Genomic DNA, 16,937 nt, shown 5'->3' with positions numbered 1-16,937 from the left:
TGCATTTTAAGAAAATAAATGGCATTACTAGGTAGCAATATGTTCCTCTATCAATGATGAAGGTCTTTTCCTAATCTGCCTTCTCCATTCTGATCTAGTGATCCATGAAGCTGTATATCTCATATCCTGTAGTAGAGTCTACCATTTGGTCAATATTAAGCAAAGGATAGCAGTCTTTGAGGCATACCTTATTCAAGTTCATAAAGTCAACACACATCTGCCATTTCCCGTTTGCTTTCTTCACCATGACCACATTGGAGATCTAGTTCGAGTAGTACACCTCTCTAATCAAACCTGCCTTTAACAACTTGTCTACTTCTGCTACTATTGCCACTTGCTTTTCCAATGCATGCTACCTCTTTTTCTGCTCTATCAACTTGGTGTCCTTATCAACATTCAGCTTGTAAAGGTGATTATCTGCGGATCTACTCCTTTTATGTCTACTGGACTCCATGTAAATGTCCCCATGTGGTCTACCACTGACCCGATTCTTGCTTTGACTTCCTTTTGCATTTCTGCCACTATTTTGACCCCTCTCCCTGGTGCCAGACTGACCTCCTCGAGCTCCCCTTCTAGCTTTGGTCTTGGTCTATTTTCCCTGTCTTCATTCTTAATTTCCAAGGTCTCTAGTGCCAATGTCTTAAATATGCCTTCCATGGCGACCAAATAGGCCTCCTAAGTCGATTGTTGATCCCTCTTAACATAATCCTCCTTTTGGAGTTGGGATCTTCACTGTGAGGTACCGGATGTTTGTACTAGTGAATTGCTCAGATAGGAAAGGTCTCCCCAATATCGCATTGTAGGCGAACGAGATATCTATAATCATGAAGTTTACTCTGAACTCCCTGTACACAATATCTGTCTACAGTTCTATTGTCATCTAAGCTAATCCTTCCACTGATACGGGCTGATCCCCAAGATCGACCAAAGGATAGGAGACCCGCTTCAGATTGGAGATTGAACCCTCTAATGCTTTAAAATTCTGTAAAGCCATCAAATTCATTGCACTATTGTCTACCACTAGAATCCTTCTCAACCGTGTGTTCCCCGCGCATGCTTCTACTACCAATGTCTCCTCATGCGGCTCTTTAATCCAATCAACGTCCTCCGCGGAGAACATAGTAGGGGGTGGAGACTAAGGTTTGCCCTTATGGGTCATGTGCACGCCTAGGGCTGATCCCTTTCTCTTTCGTGTTTGTGATACATAAGATAATCCCTATATTATCACGTTGATCGTGGCTGTTTGCTCTTCCCTCGGCTTTTTCTCGTCTCTTTGCTCTATACGCTCCTCTTGTCCAGACCTCATCTCCCCACGAAATCCTTAAGAGATCCCAACTAAATGAGTCTTTCAATCTCCTCTTTCAGCTAAAAGTCGTCTGTCTTGTGGCGTATGTCTCAATGATACTAGCCGTACTTCTTGGGATTTCTTTTCACTAGGTTGGTCTGCAACTTGCTAGGCCATATTATGTGCTCACCACTCCACTTCACCCACATCAAAATCTTGCTTCTCGGCCCATTCAATGGTGTGTATGACTGCTTTGGCGGTTGGGACGTGTAGTATGGTTTGCCAAATGTCAACTGTTTGTCAACTCTTGGTCGATACGGCCTACTACCCTTTTGGCCCCGATTCTCATACTGACTCAGTTTGCTAGTCTCCAGCCTCTTGTCCTCTACTACTCGGGCCACATTCAACGTTCTCCACTCTATTATGTCACCATCCGCCCTCATAGTCTCCTCTAACTCAATATGTTGCTTCGCTCCGCTCATCAAATCTGAAAAGTTATGGGGCCGATCCAAGTTGAGCGAGTTGTACAGCAATTTGCATGTTGTTCCACTCGTTAGAGCTTCTATCGCCATACTATGATCCAAGTCATCTATTTGAACCGTTCCACGAACTCCCTGGGGGTTTTATCACCCCTTTGATATAGCTTCTTCAAATCGGCTAAGACTTTCCTGATGGGTATACTGGTCACAAATTTGGTACGAAGGCCTCCACCAACTGTGAGAACGAGTCTATGGAGCCTGGTTTAAGCCCCTAGTATCACTCATGTGCTAGTCCGCTCAATGTAGTGGGGAAGACCTTGCACACGACTGAATCCTTAGACGTGTGTAGGCTCATGGTTTTCTGGAAGTGGGAGATGTGGTTGTGGGGGTTGCCTTCGCTGTCGAATGTTTCCAGTATAGGGATTCTCAACTTCTCTAGGTATGGATCATATAGTAAGCGGTCTATGAAGGGAGACCCAACCTGCAAGTGAAAACCACGGCTTCTCATTTCTTCGATCAAACTTCTCATTCTTTGGTCGAAACCAACAACGTTGGCGCTAGTATTCTTCGGGGATTCTGGGATTATGACAGTTGAGGGTCTTTTGTCGTTAGAGGGTCAGTGTTCGGGTGTTCTTTAGTTGGGGGTTTAGTGAGTGTTTGGGTTATGGGTAGCTAGGCTTTGGCTTTCTTTCATCTCTCTCAAAAGCATTATGAATTCCTGTAACTTTTCTAGGATGGCACCGACGCTGAGTTGCGTACTCGAGCCGGGTGTATTATTACTGGTGTTTATTGGTGATTCCATGTTTAAGAGGTTTGTGCCAATGACATTGGCAAAACGACGCATTTTCATTACAAAGGCAGGGGTGGAGTCTGTAATTGTTGGTGTATCAGAACCAATTGCCAATTCTACCAAAAATCGTTGAATTGCCAAGTTTCATCACTTTCAGAGGCATGTGATGGGATTAAGTTTTTATGTATATATGTACAATGACAATTCTTGTTCATAGCATATTAATGTTACCAATATTTTTTCTAAAGTACAAATATTAAATTATTGGGCATTGCACTAACTAGAGAAAATGATGAATTATAAGTATTGTAGTGATATTTTTATTCTTTCAAGAAATATAATTCTCTTCCTTGAAATTTTAGATTATTTTAAAGCTTTCTCTCAATGAAAAAGAATAAAAAAAGAGTACTATAGAAAAAGTAAATAAAAGTAGTATCAAAAGAAAAAAAAAAGTAAATAAAATAAGATATTAGATTTTGGCTATAGATGGAAAATGAATAAGAAAATATAATTAGTTAATGAATAGAAAGGAGAATATAAAATGAGAAAAATAAAATATGAAAAAACATTCATAGTTATTACATGTGGAAAAAATCAACGGTGGAAAAATTGTATAATATTACAAAACTTTATGCATGTGTAAGTGAATCTCCTTTTTATATATATAAATCAACTATTTAATTAAAATATTGTTAATAATAGAGCACAAATACTAACAGCAATATTTGAGCATCACCGGAAATAACTAAGACTATCAATTCAACTCTAACCGCATTATATTCTAATATTGTCTACGAAATCCGTCGCAACATTCTTACTAATTTCTAAATCTTCTTCACAAATCTCTTGAACGAGTTCGGAACAGAGAATATACAATCTCGAGTACTATATTCTACATGATTTCTTTACAAGTAACCCTCTTCCTCTATGTTCTAGCCATTGACGTACAGTGTACTTCTAGCAAATGACAATTTGTTAAAAGATCCCGTGGCAGAAAAAGAAGAAGGAAAAAGGTGTATTTTTTACCGGTAAGGTTTAGTGCAACCAGCACATTTGCCCTTAAACTATTTTTAAATCCAATTATATATAAAATTAGCAAAAACAATTTCATTCAGGCCTCTTAATGTAACAGAAAAGTAAACAATATTGGTTAGAGTTGAAGTGGCAATTTTTGTTGACTTATTTTTAAGTGAAATATGCTATAGGGGCGACATGATCACGTACTTCTCTTTCTCCATCTCTTTTTTTCTTTTCCTTTTTGTATTTTACTCACCACACTCCCATCAACAACCACCGTATCACCACCACCAAACAAAAAACTCAGTAATCACAGTTCACCTGTACCCATAAATTTTAGAAAAACTCATTTTATTTAAATACGAATCATTAAACTCTATAAAATTTCAGTTTTTCAAAAAAAAAAAAAAGCAACCATTTGCATATTGCTCGAAGTTCATCAAGTGGTCTTCCATTTCTATGAGCAAAAAACAAGTCTGCCCAAGATAGAGTTGAAATCATGTTCTTATATATTTCTTGTCTTCATTATATCTCTGATTTTTATACAAAAATTAATTTTTTATCTTTTCTTTGTTGGGTTTTTATATTATTTACTATTAATTATGTATTCATTTTGTTTAAATCTTATTTTTAAAGTATTTTGTTACCGTTTGTTGCCCCAAATGTCTTTTTTTTTTCTTTTTGTTCTCCGATTTGTTTCTTTAGCCAAAAAGAGTGTAGATATCATCTGTTTGGGTTTTTGCTTTCCTTTGGAGAAACACTCGGAGAAAAAGGTATTTTCTTGCCATGATTTCCTTTTTTTTTTATCTTGTATTATTCTTTTATGTTTATATTATCAAGAGTGCAAAGTGGGTTTATCTCTTTTTGGCTTATGAATGTTGGTTGTTGATTGAAATAAACTTTCGAAACCATTTATGCAGTTGGGTTGGTTTCATTTTGGCTCATGATCATGATAATCGTTTGAAGTTCCTATATAAATACTGGCTATTTGAAAACAAAAATAAGTTCTTTGTAGTACAATCATAAAAGGATATTCATCTTTTTGATGAAGTGTTTGTCAATGAGGACACAAATCTTGGTAGGTTATAGTTTATAATTTTTGAATTTGTTATTAACCTACGAACCTCTAACGCAGTAGTTTTATAATTGATGTTTATAATTTTTTATTGATGAGCCTGTATTTATAATTTATGATTGTATTTTTGAATTTATAATTATAAATATAAAATTATTAATTTTAATACCTCATTATTATTATTAAATTTTAAAAATTAAAATACATATACAATGATAAAAAATAATTAGAATTTAGATTTTGTAAGGTAAAATGTATTATACCTTAAAATATAAATATATATTAAAATATAATTAAATTTTATATTTTTATAGAAAGATTGAATCATTAATAAATTTTATTTTAATATATGATATTTCATTATAAAAATACTAATATATTATTAAAAGATAAATTTAGTATCATAATAAAAAAGAAATATAAGATACATTGAAAAATAAAAATAAAAAGTATAATAATAAATAATTAATAATATAATAAGAAAATAAAGAAATGGGAAATCATAAGAAAATAGATTATTGTCAACCTCTTTTGGATATAAATCTATTTGATTCGGAAGGAAAGAACTTGCATCAATATCTCAATTTTAATTCAAAAATGGGATTTATTCACATTCTATACTATATGTTTCTTTTCTAACATTTAAAATAAAACACAAAGAAAGTTCACACATGTGTTGAGCACTTGGTGCATAATAAATTATAGACTCAGGTCCATGATATAACAATCTGAGACACTAAGAAAAAGGAATTTTCTTGCCCTCATTTCCATTTTTTACCTTGCATTATTCTTTTTATAATATCAAGTATGCAAAATGGGTTTGTCTCTTTTCGGCCTATGAATCTCGGTTGTTGATTGAAATAAGCTTTTGAAACCATTTATGCAATTGGATTGGTTTCATTTTGGCTCTTGATTATGACAATGGTTTGATGCCCCTCATAAAAGGGTATTCATCTTTTTTGATGAAGTGTTTGTCAATGAGGACACAAATCTTGGTGGGCTATTAATCATCTTTGTAAGAATTGTTGACACAAGATAATTCATGTCCTTCTAACCAGGAAATAATGGTATATGGAATGGGTATGAGCACTTATTTATAAAAGAAGTGTTTGATCTTATTTTATAAGTTGCAGGTAATGAAAAATTGAAAGAGAATAAAAGAAGAAGATGAGTGATATGGCACAATAATGGATCCCAATTTTAAGAAAAAATTGACCCGTCACCTCAACTCAACTGAACGGAGATTTATTGTAATTATATTTCAATTAAAATGGAGCACCTAGACTATAGAGTTTACAAAGTTTGATGGCTTATTTGCTTTTAAAAATAGTTTAGGACCAAATGTACTCATAGCTATAAACGTTAAGGGCTAAAATGCACCTTTTCCCAAACACATTTCAAAAGTTGCCATAAGAAAGAGATTATGTATAGGTACCTCATTTCAGAAGTTCCTATGTTAGTTTATGACTGGGTCAAAAAAAAAAAAAAATACACCATCTGCTTCGGTCAATCCTGATATATCAACAGCAAAACTGTAAAAACAATATTCTTTTCACAGCTCCAATACAAAGTTACAATTTGCTTAAAAGTGCAAACTGAAGTTAGAACTCCTCAGAAGTAAAACTTTAATTAAAAAGCGATCTTACAACAGCATCATGCCAAGTTCTGCAGCTATAACCTTCTTCTATCCGGTAACATCCAACTATCCATATAAGACCAACCACCCACGATAACAGAATATAACAAACCAGAAAAAAAAAAAAAAAAAAGATAACTAATTAAATACAAACCAAAATGAGGCTTTGAAGAAAACTATCTCTTTAGTGTATGTCAGTCGCTAAAATCTAAGCTTCCACTGTGAGAACTGCTGCCATTGCGACTGTGTAATGAGAGACCCCTCATGTGGCCAGAAACAGCAGAACCATCAACTTTCTTTTCCTGAAAGAATCTCTCCCTCTCTATGTGTTTTGCAGGGGGAGGTGGAATTGCGACTGGTGAAGTATTTGCACTAGGCTCATGCGACTGGTCTGAGTGAAGTGGCCGAATAAGGGGACGGTTCAACCTGTCCCCAAAAATAGACGAACCAAGCATGCCCATAGGGATGCGCTCTTCCAAGTTCCCTTCATCTTCAGGCTTTGCACAAGCCTTTCCTTTTCGTAACCTGTCAGGTGTTGCAAAGGGACAGAAATTTTTAAACCAGGAAATATAAAGAAATAAACAACCTTGAAAAGCTTAACATATATATATATATATATATATAGGGGCTAGTGACAACTGTGCAGAGCATTTAAAATTATAAGCTTAAATGATGTCTTTGTAAACAGAGTCCAAGCCTAGCAAAGACAGCATGGGCATACCTTCGAAAAAGCTGTTCAGCTTCCTCTTCCTCATCCTCTTCATAATGGTTAAAATGATCTGCAGCTGAAGTAGTATGCCCTGAAAATGCAGATCTATCTGAAACCATAGACCTACCAGATACAAGGGCATCATGTTGTGCGAGAAGTTTTTGGAGCTGTTCATTCAATTCAATTGCACGAGAAACTACCTTCTCATCCCTGGACCAAGAGAGAGAGAGAGAGTGAAATCAAGTTGCAATAGTCACTAACTAGGTCTGTATTCCAGTACGGCTACATAAATTTATGCTGCCATGGAAAAGGAAAATGCATTACCATATTTTTCAGTGAATAGACAGATATAGGGAACTCAGAGCATACCAGCCACTCATGATTGCCAACAAAGAGGGAAAAGATTCTTTGAATTTTATGCTCAAACAAGGTCTATACATGATAGTCAGACGGTGAAACCAGAAAATCCTTGTAGAGAAGTTATCAATAAACCAGCACATTTTACATGCAAAACATCAAAGCTATTGACAGAATTACCAGAATATAATACCACTTAATTCTTACTGAATATCAGTTAAAAGCCAGAAATAGACTGACAAAGAGGTCCTCAAAATATAACAATCTTAAATTACTCAATTGTTGTTTGTATTATTCTGCACCACATTTGAGTATGAGACTTCAAACTACATATAGAATAAAAAATATGGATGCAGACAACATGGTAAATCACATTAATTTTTAGTTCTACTAACAAACCTACATGTAATTGTTGAAATCTCTTACCCAGGACATGCTTAACTTGGTCATTCTGGTGAATAGTCTTTAAAGTGGGCTTCTGAGACGGAAGGCGCATGAGGCACATGTCCTAGCACCTCAAACACTAAAAGGCGGCTAATGTCAAAGAGGTGCACGCCCTGGTGCATAGTTGTTAAAGACGCGCCTTCAAGGCACACGCCCCAGTGCCTCAAATACTAAAAAGCAGGTGATGTTAATAAAGCATGCGCCTAGACCTTAAAGCGCCATGTGCCTTCAATAACTCTGTTCTAATCTTTTAATGGCATTAGATGGAAAGTAAAGCTGGATGAGATGGGACGAAGATGAAAGAACTTTTGGTCATACAAATGAAGACCTACAATGGTTATAAATGTATCCATAACCAGTATAGGTACAAATCCAGCTATATACACTTCAAACCCAGCTGCAAACCCAGCACTTGAATAACCTATCAATATTGATCACCTAACAAATTGCCAGTGAATGCATTCACTACAGTTCTAAAGTTGAAATCAGGATGGTTCAATTAATTTAAACACGGAGATTACAAATTGAGATACACTAATAGTTGTGCAAAATTTGTTGCGGGCATCACTAAAATATCGAATCAAGTAGTATGAAAATTCGTATAGACAAGATATCTGGGATTTTAAGATACAGGTATATTGAAATTTAGAGCAACTACACATGTTACCATCCCGCTACCCAGAGAGTTGCCTTACCGAGAAGTCATCACGAGATGCATAACTTTCTGCTTTTGGAATGAACACTGTTCCACAAGATCAAGAGTAAACTCATCCTTTGCTCCTCCCTAAAAGAAAATGTAATATAAACTAAAAATGAGAACTTCGAATTGATAATTTCATGAATGCATTTCAGCAATAAAATATGAAAAAAGGGAACATACAAAACAAGTGTCAACCGTTCACTACTCATCCTTGTAATCAACATTCACTGGGGAGGGAGTAAGTTACAGAACCTTGGGAGATAAAAATTGATATTGAAAAGACAGAAAGAGAGCTGGGGGTGCTGGGGTTGCAGATTAAATACTTTAAAGCATATTGTTTATGCACTAGGATACATATTGCTTCAATGGTATTAACCGAGGATGCCATAAAAAAAATGTAATTATAGAGGAATGTTGGATTCATTTCAACAGGATAATCTCAGCTATGACTACAGTTCTTCTATTTTGAAAGCTTTAGAAGTATTCTTATAATTTTAAGACGTATAATATGAAAACTTAAGAGAAACGTCTCACTTAATATCCATTTTGCTGATAGTTACAAATGACCAGCAGTAGATGTTCATCCATCAAAATTTAATGCCAAATGCAAAACAGAGAGGAAAAAAAAAAAGAAAAGATTGCAGTCTTGTACCTGAGGATTTTGAGAATCAACAGCATCAAGGACTTCTTTCAAAACCTCTAGTGCATTATTAGCCTTCTGAATAATACTGTATAGAATAAAACAGACATGAAACTGATATTGATTGCAGGGAAAAAGTACTAAAATCACATCTAATATTTCTGAGGACGATAATGGACATGGCCACAAGTAATATTTAACTAGAGAGGAATACATGAGAAGGCATAGGCAACATACTTAAAATATTTCATGTTCCAAAGCATTAGCCGCTATAAGCTTAGCAATAAAAATTCAAAGAACAGTTTAAATGTTTTTGGTAGAGAAAGTACAAATATGTCAAAAGCCCAAGTTTCTTTTTGGAACAAGGGAAGAACCTTGCTAGCAACACATGGTAACCCAGACAGGAATGTGTTTCATCAAGCTCTAATTGTGAGATGAGTTGCTTCCATGTACAGAAACATGAATTATGGAAACATAAACCAACTAGTGGATGTCTAAGACAAACAATACAAGAAGACTTCTGTAGTCTGTAAATTAGCAATTACTATTTTATTTAATTTGTTCAAAGGAAAGTAATTTAATATGAAGAAGAAAAGACTGCGATTTTGGAGATAATGCATCATTCTAAAATAAGCAGCACTAGGATAACTCGTAGTAACCTAGAAAATCTAGGACCCTACTATATCCCAGACAGGAATGTGTTTTATCAAGCTCTAATTGTGAGATAAGCTGCTGCCACGCGGGAACATGAATCATGGAACATGTGTACAAAAATGCTAGTTGATATCTAAGAATAACAATTCAAAAAGATTTATATAGTCCATAAGTTTGCAATTACTATTTTACCTAGTTTTTTCAAAAGAAAGGAACTTATTGTGAAGAAACAAATATTACAATTTTGGGGATAAGTCATCCTCCTAAAGCAGCACTTGGAAGAAGATACAAATCCAAAAAAATTGGAAATGTAATGCCTTCTAAATTAAGCTAAATAGAACCAGGGAAGGATGCCAGACTGGTTCCATTTGAATACTCTACAATACTCGGAAAGAATGGGTCTAAAGTGCTTCAACATTCAATTCTACCAGTAAATCCTCTCCATTTTAAACCAACCGACTATTCAAGTATACACCCAATTCTTTCCAAGAAGTCGAAGAAAGGTAATTTCTAATGGCCCAATTCACGGCAGTGTAAAAACAAGTCAGAATAAAGTTCACCATCTATCATGCAAATTGGGATATTGCTCCAGTAGACTGGTTCCATTTTGCTGTAAGGTTATTAAGAGTGTATGGTTTACAACAGCATTGATGGAATACAATCATAGGTGTTCATGACACCAATAAATTCCATGGAAGTTCATATGCCATGTAACCACTTCTTTGTCTCCTCTTATTAAGGACAAGGTGGGGGTTGGTGAGAGCATGTTTATTCCCATTAGAATGCTGATGTGATCAGAATGGATCCTCACATATAATTCCTGTCTACAGGATCCCAATTTGCATGATGCTCCTCTCTCACTTATACTACTGGTTTTGGCATAGGCATAAAATCTCAACTATCCTCAATTTTGCTCACTTTTTAAATTCTATCCCAATTTTCAAAACCTATCAATTTGCTCTATCTCTGTGTTCTGTAACAAATTTATCCAACCTTGATTTGGCATGTACCAGATCCTATCTAGTGCTCTGACAAGAAAATAAAATGTTGAATTGGAAAATTAAGTTAATAACTACTTTCTAAAAAAAATGTCAAAATTCAAAATTCACTATTTTATTCTTATCAATAAAAAAAGGCCAAAAATCATTGTTTATCATAAAAAAGTACAAAGGTAAGCTTTAGACTGTTTAATTGGAAAGACAAAACCCTTCTCCAGCTACCTAGCAAAACCACGACAGCCACCACCTTACTCTTCCATCATCATCCATCATAAACACCACTCCAATCACCACCTACAACATCGATTTTTAACTCCTCATCATTGTTTATTTATAATTTTTCTACATCACCACCACCTTTGTTTTTCTCCACTGCTATCCACAACCCACACTGCTCTCATCTCCATCAACCATCAACCATCAACCATTATCACCAATATCTATTTTTTGTGTTTAATTTAACTTTTCACTTAATTTTTCTAGAACTAAGACTACCCACAATTATAACCTTCTATTCTTAAAATTTTCTTTATCACCATCATACTTGTCTTCTCTTTTTCAACCACTTCCAAACCAAACCCAAGGAAAAGATAAAAAAAATACCATCAACTAGCAATAATAGAACTCCTCCTAGAAAGCTCGTTGCGATGAGAGGTAGTACATATTAATTTCAAGCCAAAAATTGGTTGGTGTCACCATAAGTGGTGGTTAAAAGTGGTTGATAAATTATGAAATGAGCAAGTCTAACAAAGAAGAAGACACGAAAATTAGACTTTTTATCTAAATGCTTTTCCTTTCCTACAATTGAAACTGTGAGTTTTGGTGACTTTTGCCAACCGATGCAATTTAATTTAATAACAGTTAAAGACATAAGTGTCTAGCTCAGCATTTCAGGACATGTCAGAATGCCATGCAGGATGTAGCACACACCAAACTAAAATTGAATAAATTTATAACAAAACGCAAAGATGATAGAGCAAATTGATATGATTTAAAGAATAGGTAGCCAGACTGAGCAATAAAGTATCTCGTATTTTTCCCTCCGCCTCAGGATGTCTTGCAATATGCCTTTGGCATAATTATGCTACTCTGGAGTAAAGTTTAACTAGACAATCTATATTGAGATTGAAGGGTTATACATTGCAATATCATTTGATGTGCCATAATTACATCCATCATGCCATTACAATGTGAAACATTAAGTTAGCTAAGGAGTTTGTACCTCTAGATCTTTACTTTACCCCAATCCACTAAAAGGTCGAATGCATAATGGACATCTACAGACATGAGTTTCGTAATTTAAAAATGTAGGAGAACTGAATGAATTCATGCTAGACTTGGAATTTTTTCTGAGCCCTTAGTAACATAAGCTAAGATAACAATCACATTGTTAGAAGCAAAAGAAATTTAGCCAACTGAATGCAGCCAATATAAGATCAAATATATAAGCACAGGACAGTGCCACAACAAAAATATACTACTTTTGCAGGAGATTAAGTAAATCAAATAAGTCAAACCCAAAAAGAAAAGGAAAAAAAAAAAAGATAAAAAGGGACCTAAGAACCAAAGGAAATAAATCAGCAAATATACCTAGATTCTGGAACAACTGGAGGCTCGGCTTTCTGAGCAACCACTTCCTGTCTAGAGGCAGCAAGTTCACCATTAAGTGTACTTCTTGTCTTTGCTTGTGAAGTGGAATTATTTGTTTTTGTTTCAGGAGGCCTTTGGGGAAATTGTACTCCTGCACTCTGAAAATAAACTTTACTTTCAGTGGTTAAGATGTTGCACAACAAAGGAAGCACTTCAAAGCTTTTGTTATTGTACTATGAGCTGATAATAGCAACCAATAAAAGCACCACATTTAATACAGCATGAAATCACATTATATGTCTCATCAATGATACAAGAGTAGCCAAAGCAAACAACTAAGAAACAATTACTGGTTATAACTAAGAAAATCAATATTTATCCATCCAAACTTGTACAAGATCACTGTGATGTCAAAGGATACCCAAATTGAGTATCTTACAGGAGGAAGAAAATTTTTTGCGACAATTTTGCTTCCCATATTCATGTCCAAAATTCCAATAAGATTTTGGTGCAAGCCTATCAAACCAGCACGCCCTTTTGTCTCCTTCAGAATTTCTTGCCAACAACTTTCGGCCACAGATTAAGGTGCTTCTTGACACTTATGATTTGATGGATCACATAATTGTTTTTCTTTGTTAATAGAACATATAGTTGAATTCCCCACGGCACATTTTTGTGGTGGTTATGGTGGCAGCAGCAGCAATGACAGCATTGGTGGTGGGGTAAAGGTTCCTACTAGAACTATTGCTTACCAGTAGTTCGCAAGTGAATATTGGTGTTAATAACAGTAAATTGGCTGCTAAATAGGTTAATGTATGTTGATTTCAATTCAAGGATCCAGATACTCATTTGATTATTAATGGTCCAAGATGGGCAACAAGAATTAAACCACGAATACCTATGGAACACCATTCTTTTGCCCCACTAGGAAAAGGGCAATACGAAGGATCAAATTCATTGCTAGAAGGCATTGAAAGAAAACAAAAGGAATTAAAGACTAGAAATAGCGATGCATACTCTCACCATACCTTAAAACAGGCAAAAAAATACAGGGATCTAATGGGAATCCAATGAAACAACACGAAAGCTTGATTCACCAAAAAGCTGCGTGTGTCACCAAAAAGCTTGATTCACCAATGAGCAAGAGTCTTAAGAATCACTATTACTCGGGCTCATAAACTAAACTATTCTGAAGTTGCCACAAGAAGTGAAATACCTTCAAGAATGAACATTTTCATGGATACAATTTATCATCATAAAAATTACCATTATCATAAGACTAACTAAAATGTATTGGCATGTTAATAATTTATGATAATGTATATGAACTTAAACCAAACACCAACAAGAATACTTAAGGTTTTCTTCAGTTGGCCAAAACTTGACAAAGCTTAGAAGCGCCAAGAAGAATTTTCTACCTGATTCTATTTGGTTAGAATAAGGCTTAGTTAACAAATTCTTTTTTTCTTCCGAATTACTAATTAGAGAGATGAAATGTAAGAAGCTATTCATCTATGACTTCACTTTTAAACACACTAAAGCAGAAGACGAAAAAAAAAAGCAATAATATGTTCACAATCTATTCCCCGTTTGCAATAATTCAAGAAATATAGGTGGTCAATCTATTCCCCATTTGCAGTAATCCAAGGAATTTTAGTGGTGTTATCGAAAGATAAGCCTAAGGGTTTCAGTTAACATTTTTTCACATATGCACTTACCACTAAATCATAATATGCAGAATAGTACTGAGGGAACTTTCCAGAAGCACTGCCAAGAGATGTCTGTGTGGCATCTAGAAGAAGAAATATTCTCTCTCGTATAGGCAAATCTGTCTGTGACAGAAAGCAAGGTAAATTAATTAATCATGTATAAGGGCATAAATTGCAACACTTACGCAGAAGAGAACTTTCACCTTTTTCTTTACTATCTTCACAAGAATAGGCAAAACCCCTGTATCAATCACCTCCTTATGAACAGGTTCTCCATTATTGTTCATCAGCATCTCCAACAACTGCAAAATTAGACAAAAAATGCAATGAGTTGTCAGGCAGGAATAGACCAAGGAAAATATAAAAAGAAGAGTACATGGAATCTGAAGGTCACTAAATAACAATATTATTAGCATGCTCATGTTTAGTCTAATAATACTTAGAAATACTAAATGAAGAGAAAAACCCTATTATATAAAGAAATTATGTAAACCCACCATCACTGCATATAGTTGAGCAGTAGAATTCTTACTCCCCAAGCGTTTTTTAATAGCTTTAACAACATCTCTAGCTTGTCTGCATATCAGAATCAGTAAAAGGTCATGAAAAGTGTTGAACATCAAAGGCAGATGATTGATTGGGAAAAAAAGTTAAAATGATGATCGAGGACAAACAAGTAAAAGATGAACAATTGCAATTTGCACACACATGAACAACCTTACCAACATAGCTATCACAGGGTAACAGGATACATATTATAGTTCACTAAATGAACACGTGTGGTTTATAGGTCATTCCCCTGAAATATAATACTATCAAGGAGGTGCATGCTACTAGAATGAAACATTAGATTAATAACGTAAACCACAAAAGTCTGGGAATAAATCATGTGCAATAATTTCAACTGAAATCTCAATTTTATTTTTGTTACAAGATTTAATTTCTTTCAAAATCCTTTATTTGAAAGAATTGAACCACTAGCAAAAATGGACTAAACAGAATTCAATTGTTTCTAGTGCTTAGGATTGAATTGATGGAGTAAAAAAAAAAAAAAACCTCTGATCACGAGCTACTAATTCACATATTTCGATATTCTTAGCCCAATCAACTTCAGGCAGTTTATCACTTGTTGCAGAGTTGACAAGCTCAGCAGCAGCCATCTGCACCTTAATTTTGAGCTTAACCAAATACAGAAAAAAGGTGAGCGTCTGTGCAATTAAAGAATTGAGGCAATCCATAAATCAAAGAAAGCAGATGGAAATTTAGATCTCAATCACAAATTTCCATCAACGTAAGCAACTTCAAATCTTGAACTTCAAAGAATCACTTTAAAATTTGTAAAAAAAAAAAAAAAAAAAGAATCAAAAGAAACGGATAGAAACCTGTGAGAAGGACAAGGAATAGAGAGACAATGCAGATGAAACTGAGGAACACCTGATGAATCCTAAATAACTTCAACATCTGAAAACCCAAAAAACTTATAGAAACTAATGGAGAGATCAAAATAAGCTCTCTCTCTCTCTCTCTCATGCTTTTATTATATATACTGGTCCAGCAGCAAGGCCTTTCTTTTTCTTTTCTTTTTTGGTTTTAATTTCTTTATTAATCTTTTTCCTTTTCTGCTTTCTCCAGGCTGTTCTTTTCCTAAATCTAATAATTTTATGAGTTTACTTTCTAGTGTTTTACGGTTAAATTTTATATAATAAAAATTTAATATAAATTATACAAATAAAAATTTATAACATTTTAATTAATATAAATTAATGTTAAAAATAAGTATTATGCTAATGTTTAGTATTAAAAGTTATTATTAAATTATAAAAGTAATATGGTAATGCTAATTTTTAATATTAAATTATTATATTAATTATATTATTATTTATGTTATAATATGAAAGGGTATGCGTGTGTTGGCTTCTTTTTGTTTGGACTTTGTTTCGCTTTGTTTATTTACTGGTTAAAATCAGTTGCCAATAACAGCAGGGCCACCGCCACAAGGGCTCTCCTTTAAAAGCAAAAACCTTCTCTTTTAAGACTTGTCTATATATATTAATTTTTTACATTTAAAATTTAATATATATTTATTTTCAATATATAAAATTTAAATTTATATAAAATTTTAAAAAATTTATATTAATTTATTAATTAATAAATTATATTTTTAATTAAATTTTAATTCTAATTTTAAGAATAATATATTAATAATAAATTAATTTTCTAATTAGATAAGGATGCACATTTGACTCATAAACCTTAATTAATTCAAGTGTTAACTTTTTTATGGATCGAAGTTATTCAAGTTCTTTTTCCCAAAGAAATCTCGCTCCGACGGCCCGACGAGTCATCTATGATTATTTTAAAAATCGCTATATTAATTATTTTTTAATATTATGGACACGACTTATACTTTCCATGTCCCGGTTAGTTTCTTTTTCCACCGTTACAGGCATCGACTTCTTCGGGACGCTCGTGCCATTTGACTATACGATCCACAATCAGCGTTTCGACATCCAGAATCGCTTTATCACTGACCTGCTCGGGTTCTTGCCAACATTCAAGAACTCATGTTACATTGCTTATTAGAGCATCCCCCTCCACTACTAAGGCTTTGTTCCTCGGAACACCCGGGAGATTGACCAGATGACTCAAGCCTTGGTGTACCTTTTTGATACGACATTATTCAGTGACTTAAGGAACTCATTGAACTTCCACTATTTGGTCCAGCTGCGGGATTTGGACCAAGTCTCCTCCTACAACTAGGGATTCTCTCGTATATTTATATCATCAGATGGACGTTACAGTTCGAGGCAGTAAAAGGATTTGCAGTTTCTAGCACACAATCCATATAAGTTAT

The 16,937-nt window shown here is 34.4% G+C and overlaps 1 protein-coding gene across 2 annotated transcripts; it reads right to left on the bottom strand.

Moving 5' to 3' along the window:
• Positions 1 to 6,179: 6,179 nt before the first annotated feature.
• Positions 6,180 to 15,626, bottom strand: LOC8287598 (TOM1-like protein 5). Of its 2 annotated transcripts, XM_002513208.4 has the most exons (10): positions 15,466 to 15,626; positions 15,140 to 15,261; positions 14,581 to 14,659; positions 14,287 to 14,385; positions 14,093 to 14,206; positions 12,375 to 12,532; positions 9,145 to 9,220; positions 8,488 to 8,576; positions 7,004 to 7,201; positions 6,180 to 6,807 (listed from the first exon to the last, which is right to left on the bottom strand). In XM_002513208.4, exons 2-10 carry the CDS (start codon positions 15,241 to 15,243, stop codon positions 6,477 to 6,479), a joined length of 1,248 nt encoding a protein of 415 aa, XP_002513254.1. In that variant the 5' UTR covers positions 15,244 to 15,261; positions 15,466 to 15,626; the 3' UTR covers positions 6,180 to 6,476. The 2 variants fall into 2 exon arrangements, with proteins under 2 accessions (XP_002513254.1, XP_048232827.1); XM_048376870.1 differs by lacking the exon at positions 15,140 to 15,261 and having other exon boundaries at positions 15,466 to 15,622.
• Positions 15,627 to 16,937: the final 1,311 nt, after the last annotated feature.

Source organism: Ricinus communis, chromosome 7 (assembly GCF_019578655.1).
Source record: "Ricinus communis isolate WT05 ecotype wild-type chromosome 7, ASM1957865v1, whole genome shotgun sequence".
NCBI classification, from domain to species: domain Eukaryota; kingdom Viridiplantae; phylum Streptophyta; class Magnoliopsida; order Malpighiales; family Euphorbiaceae; genus Ricinus; species Ricinus communis.
The sequence above is the reverse complement of the archived record's forward strand: the minus strand, read 5'-3'. Positions and strand labels throughout refer to the sequence as shown.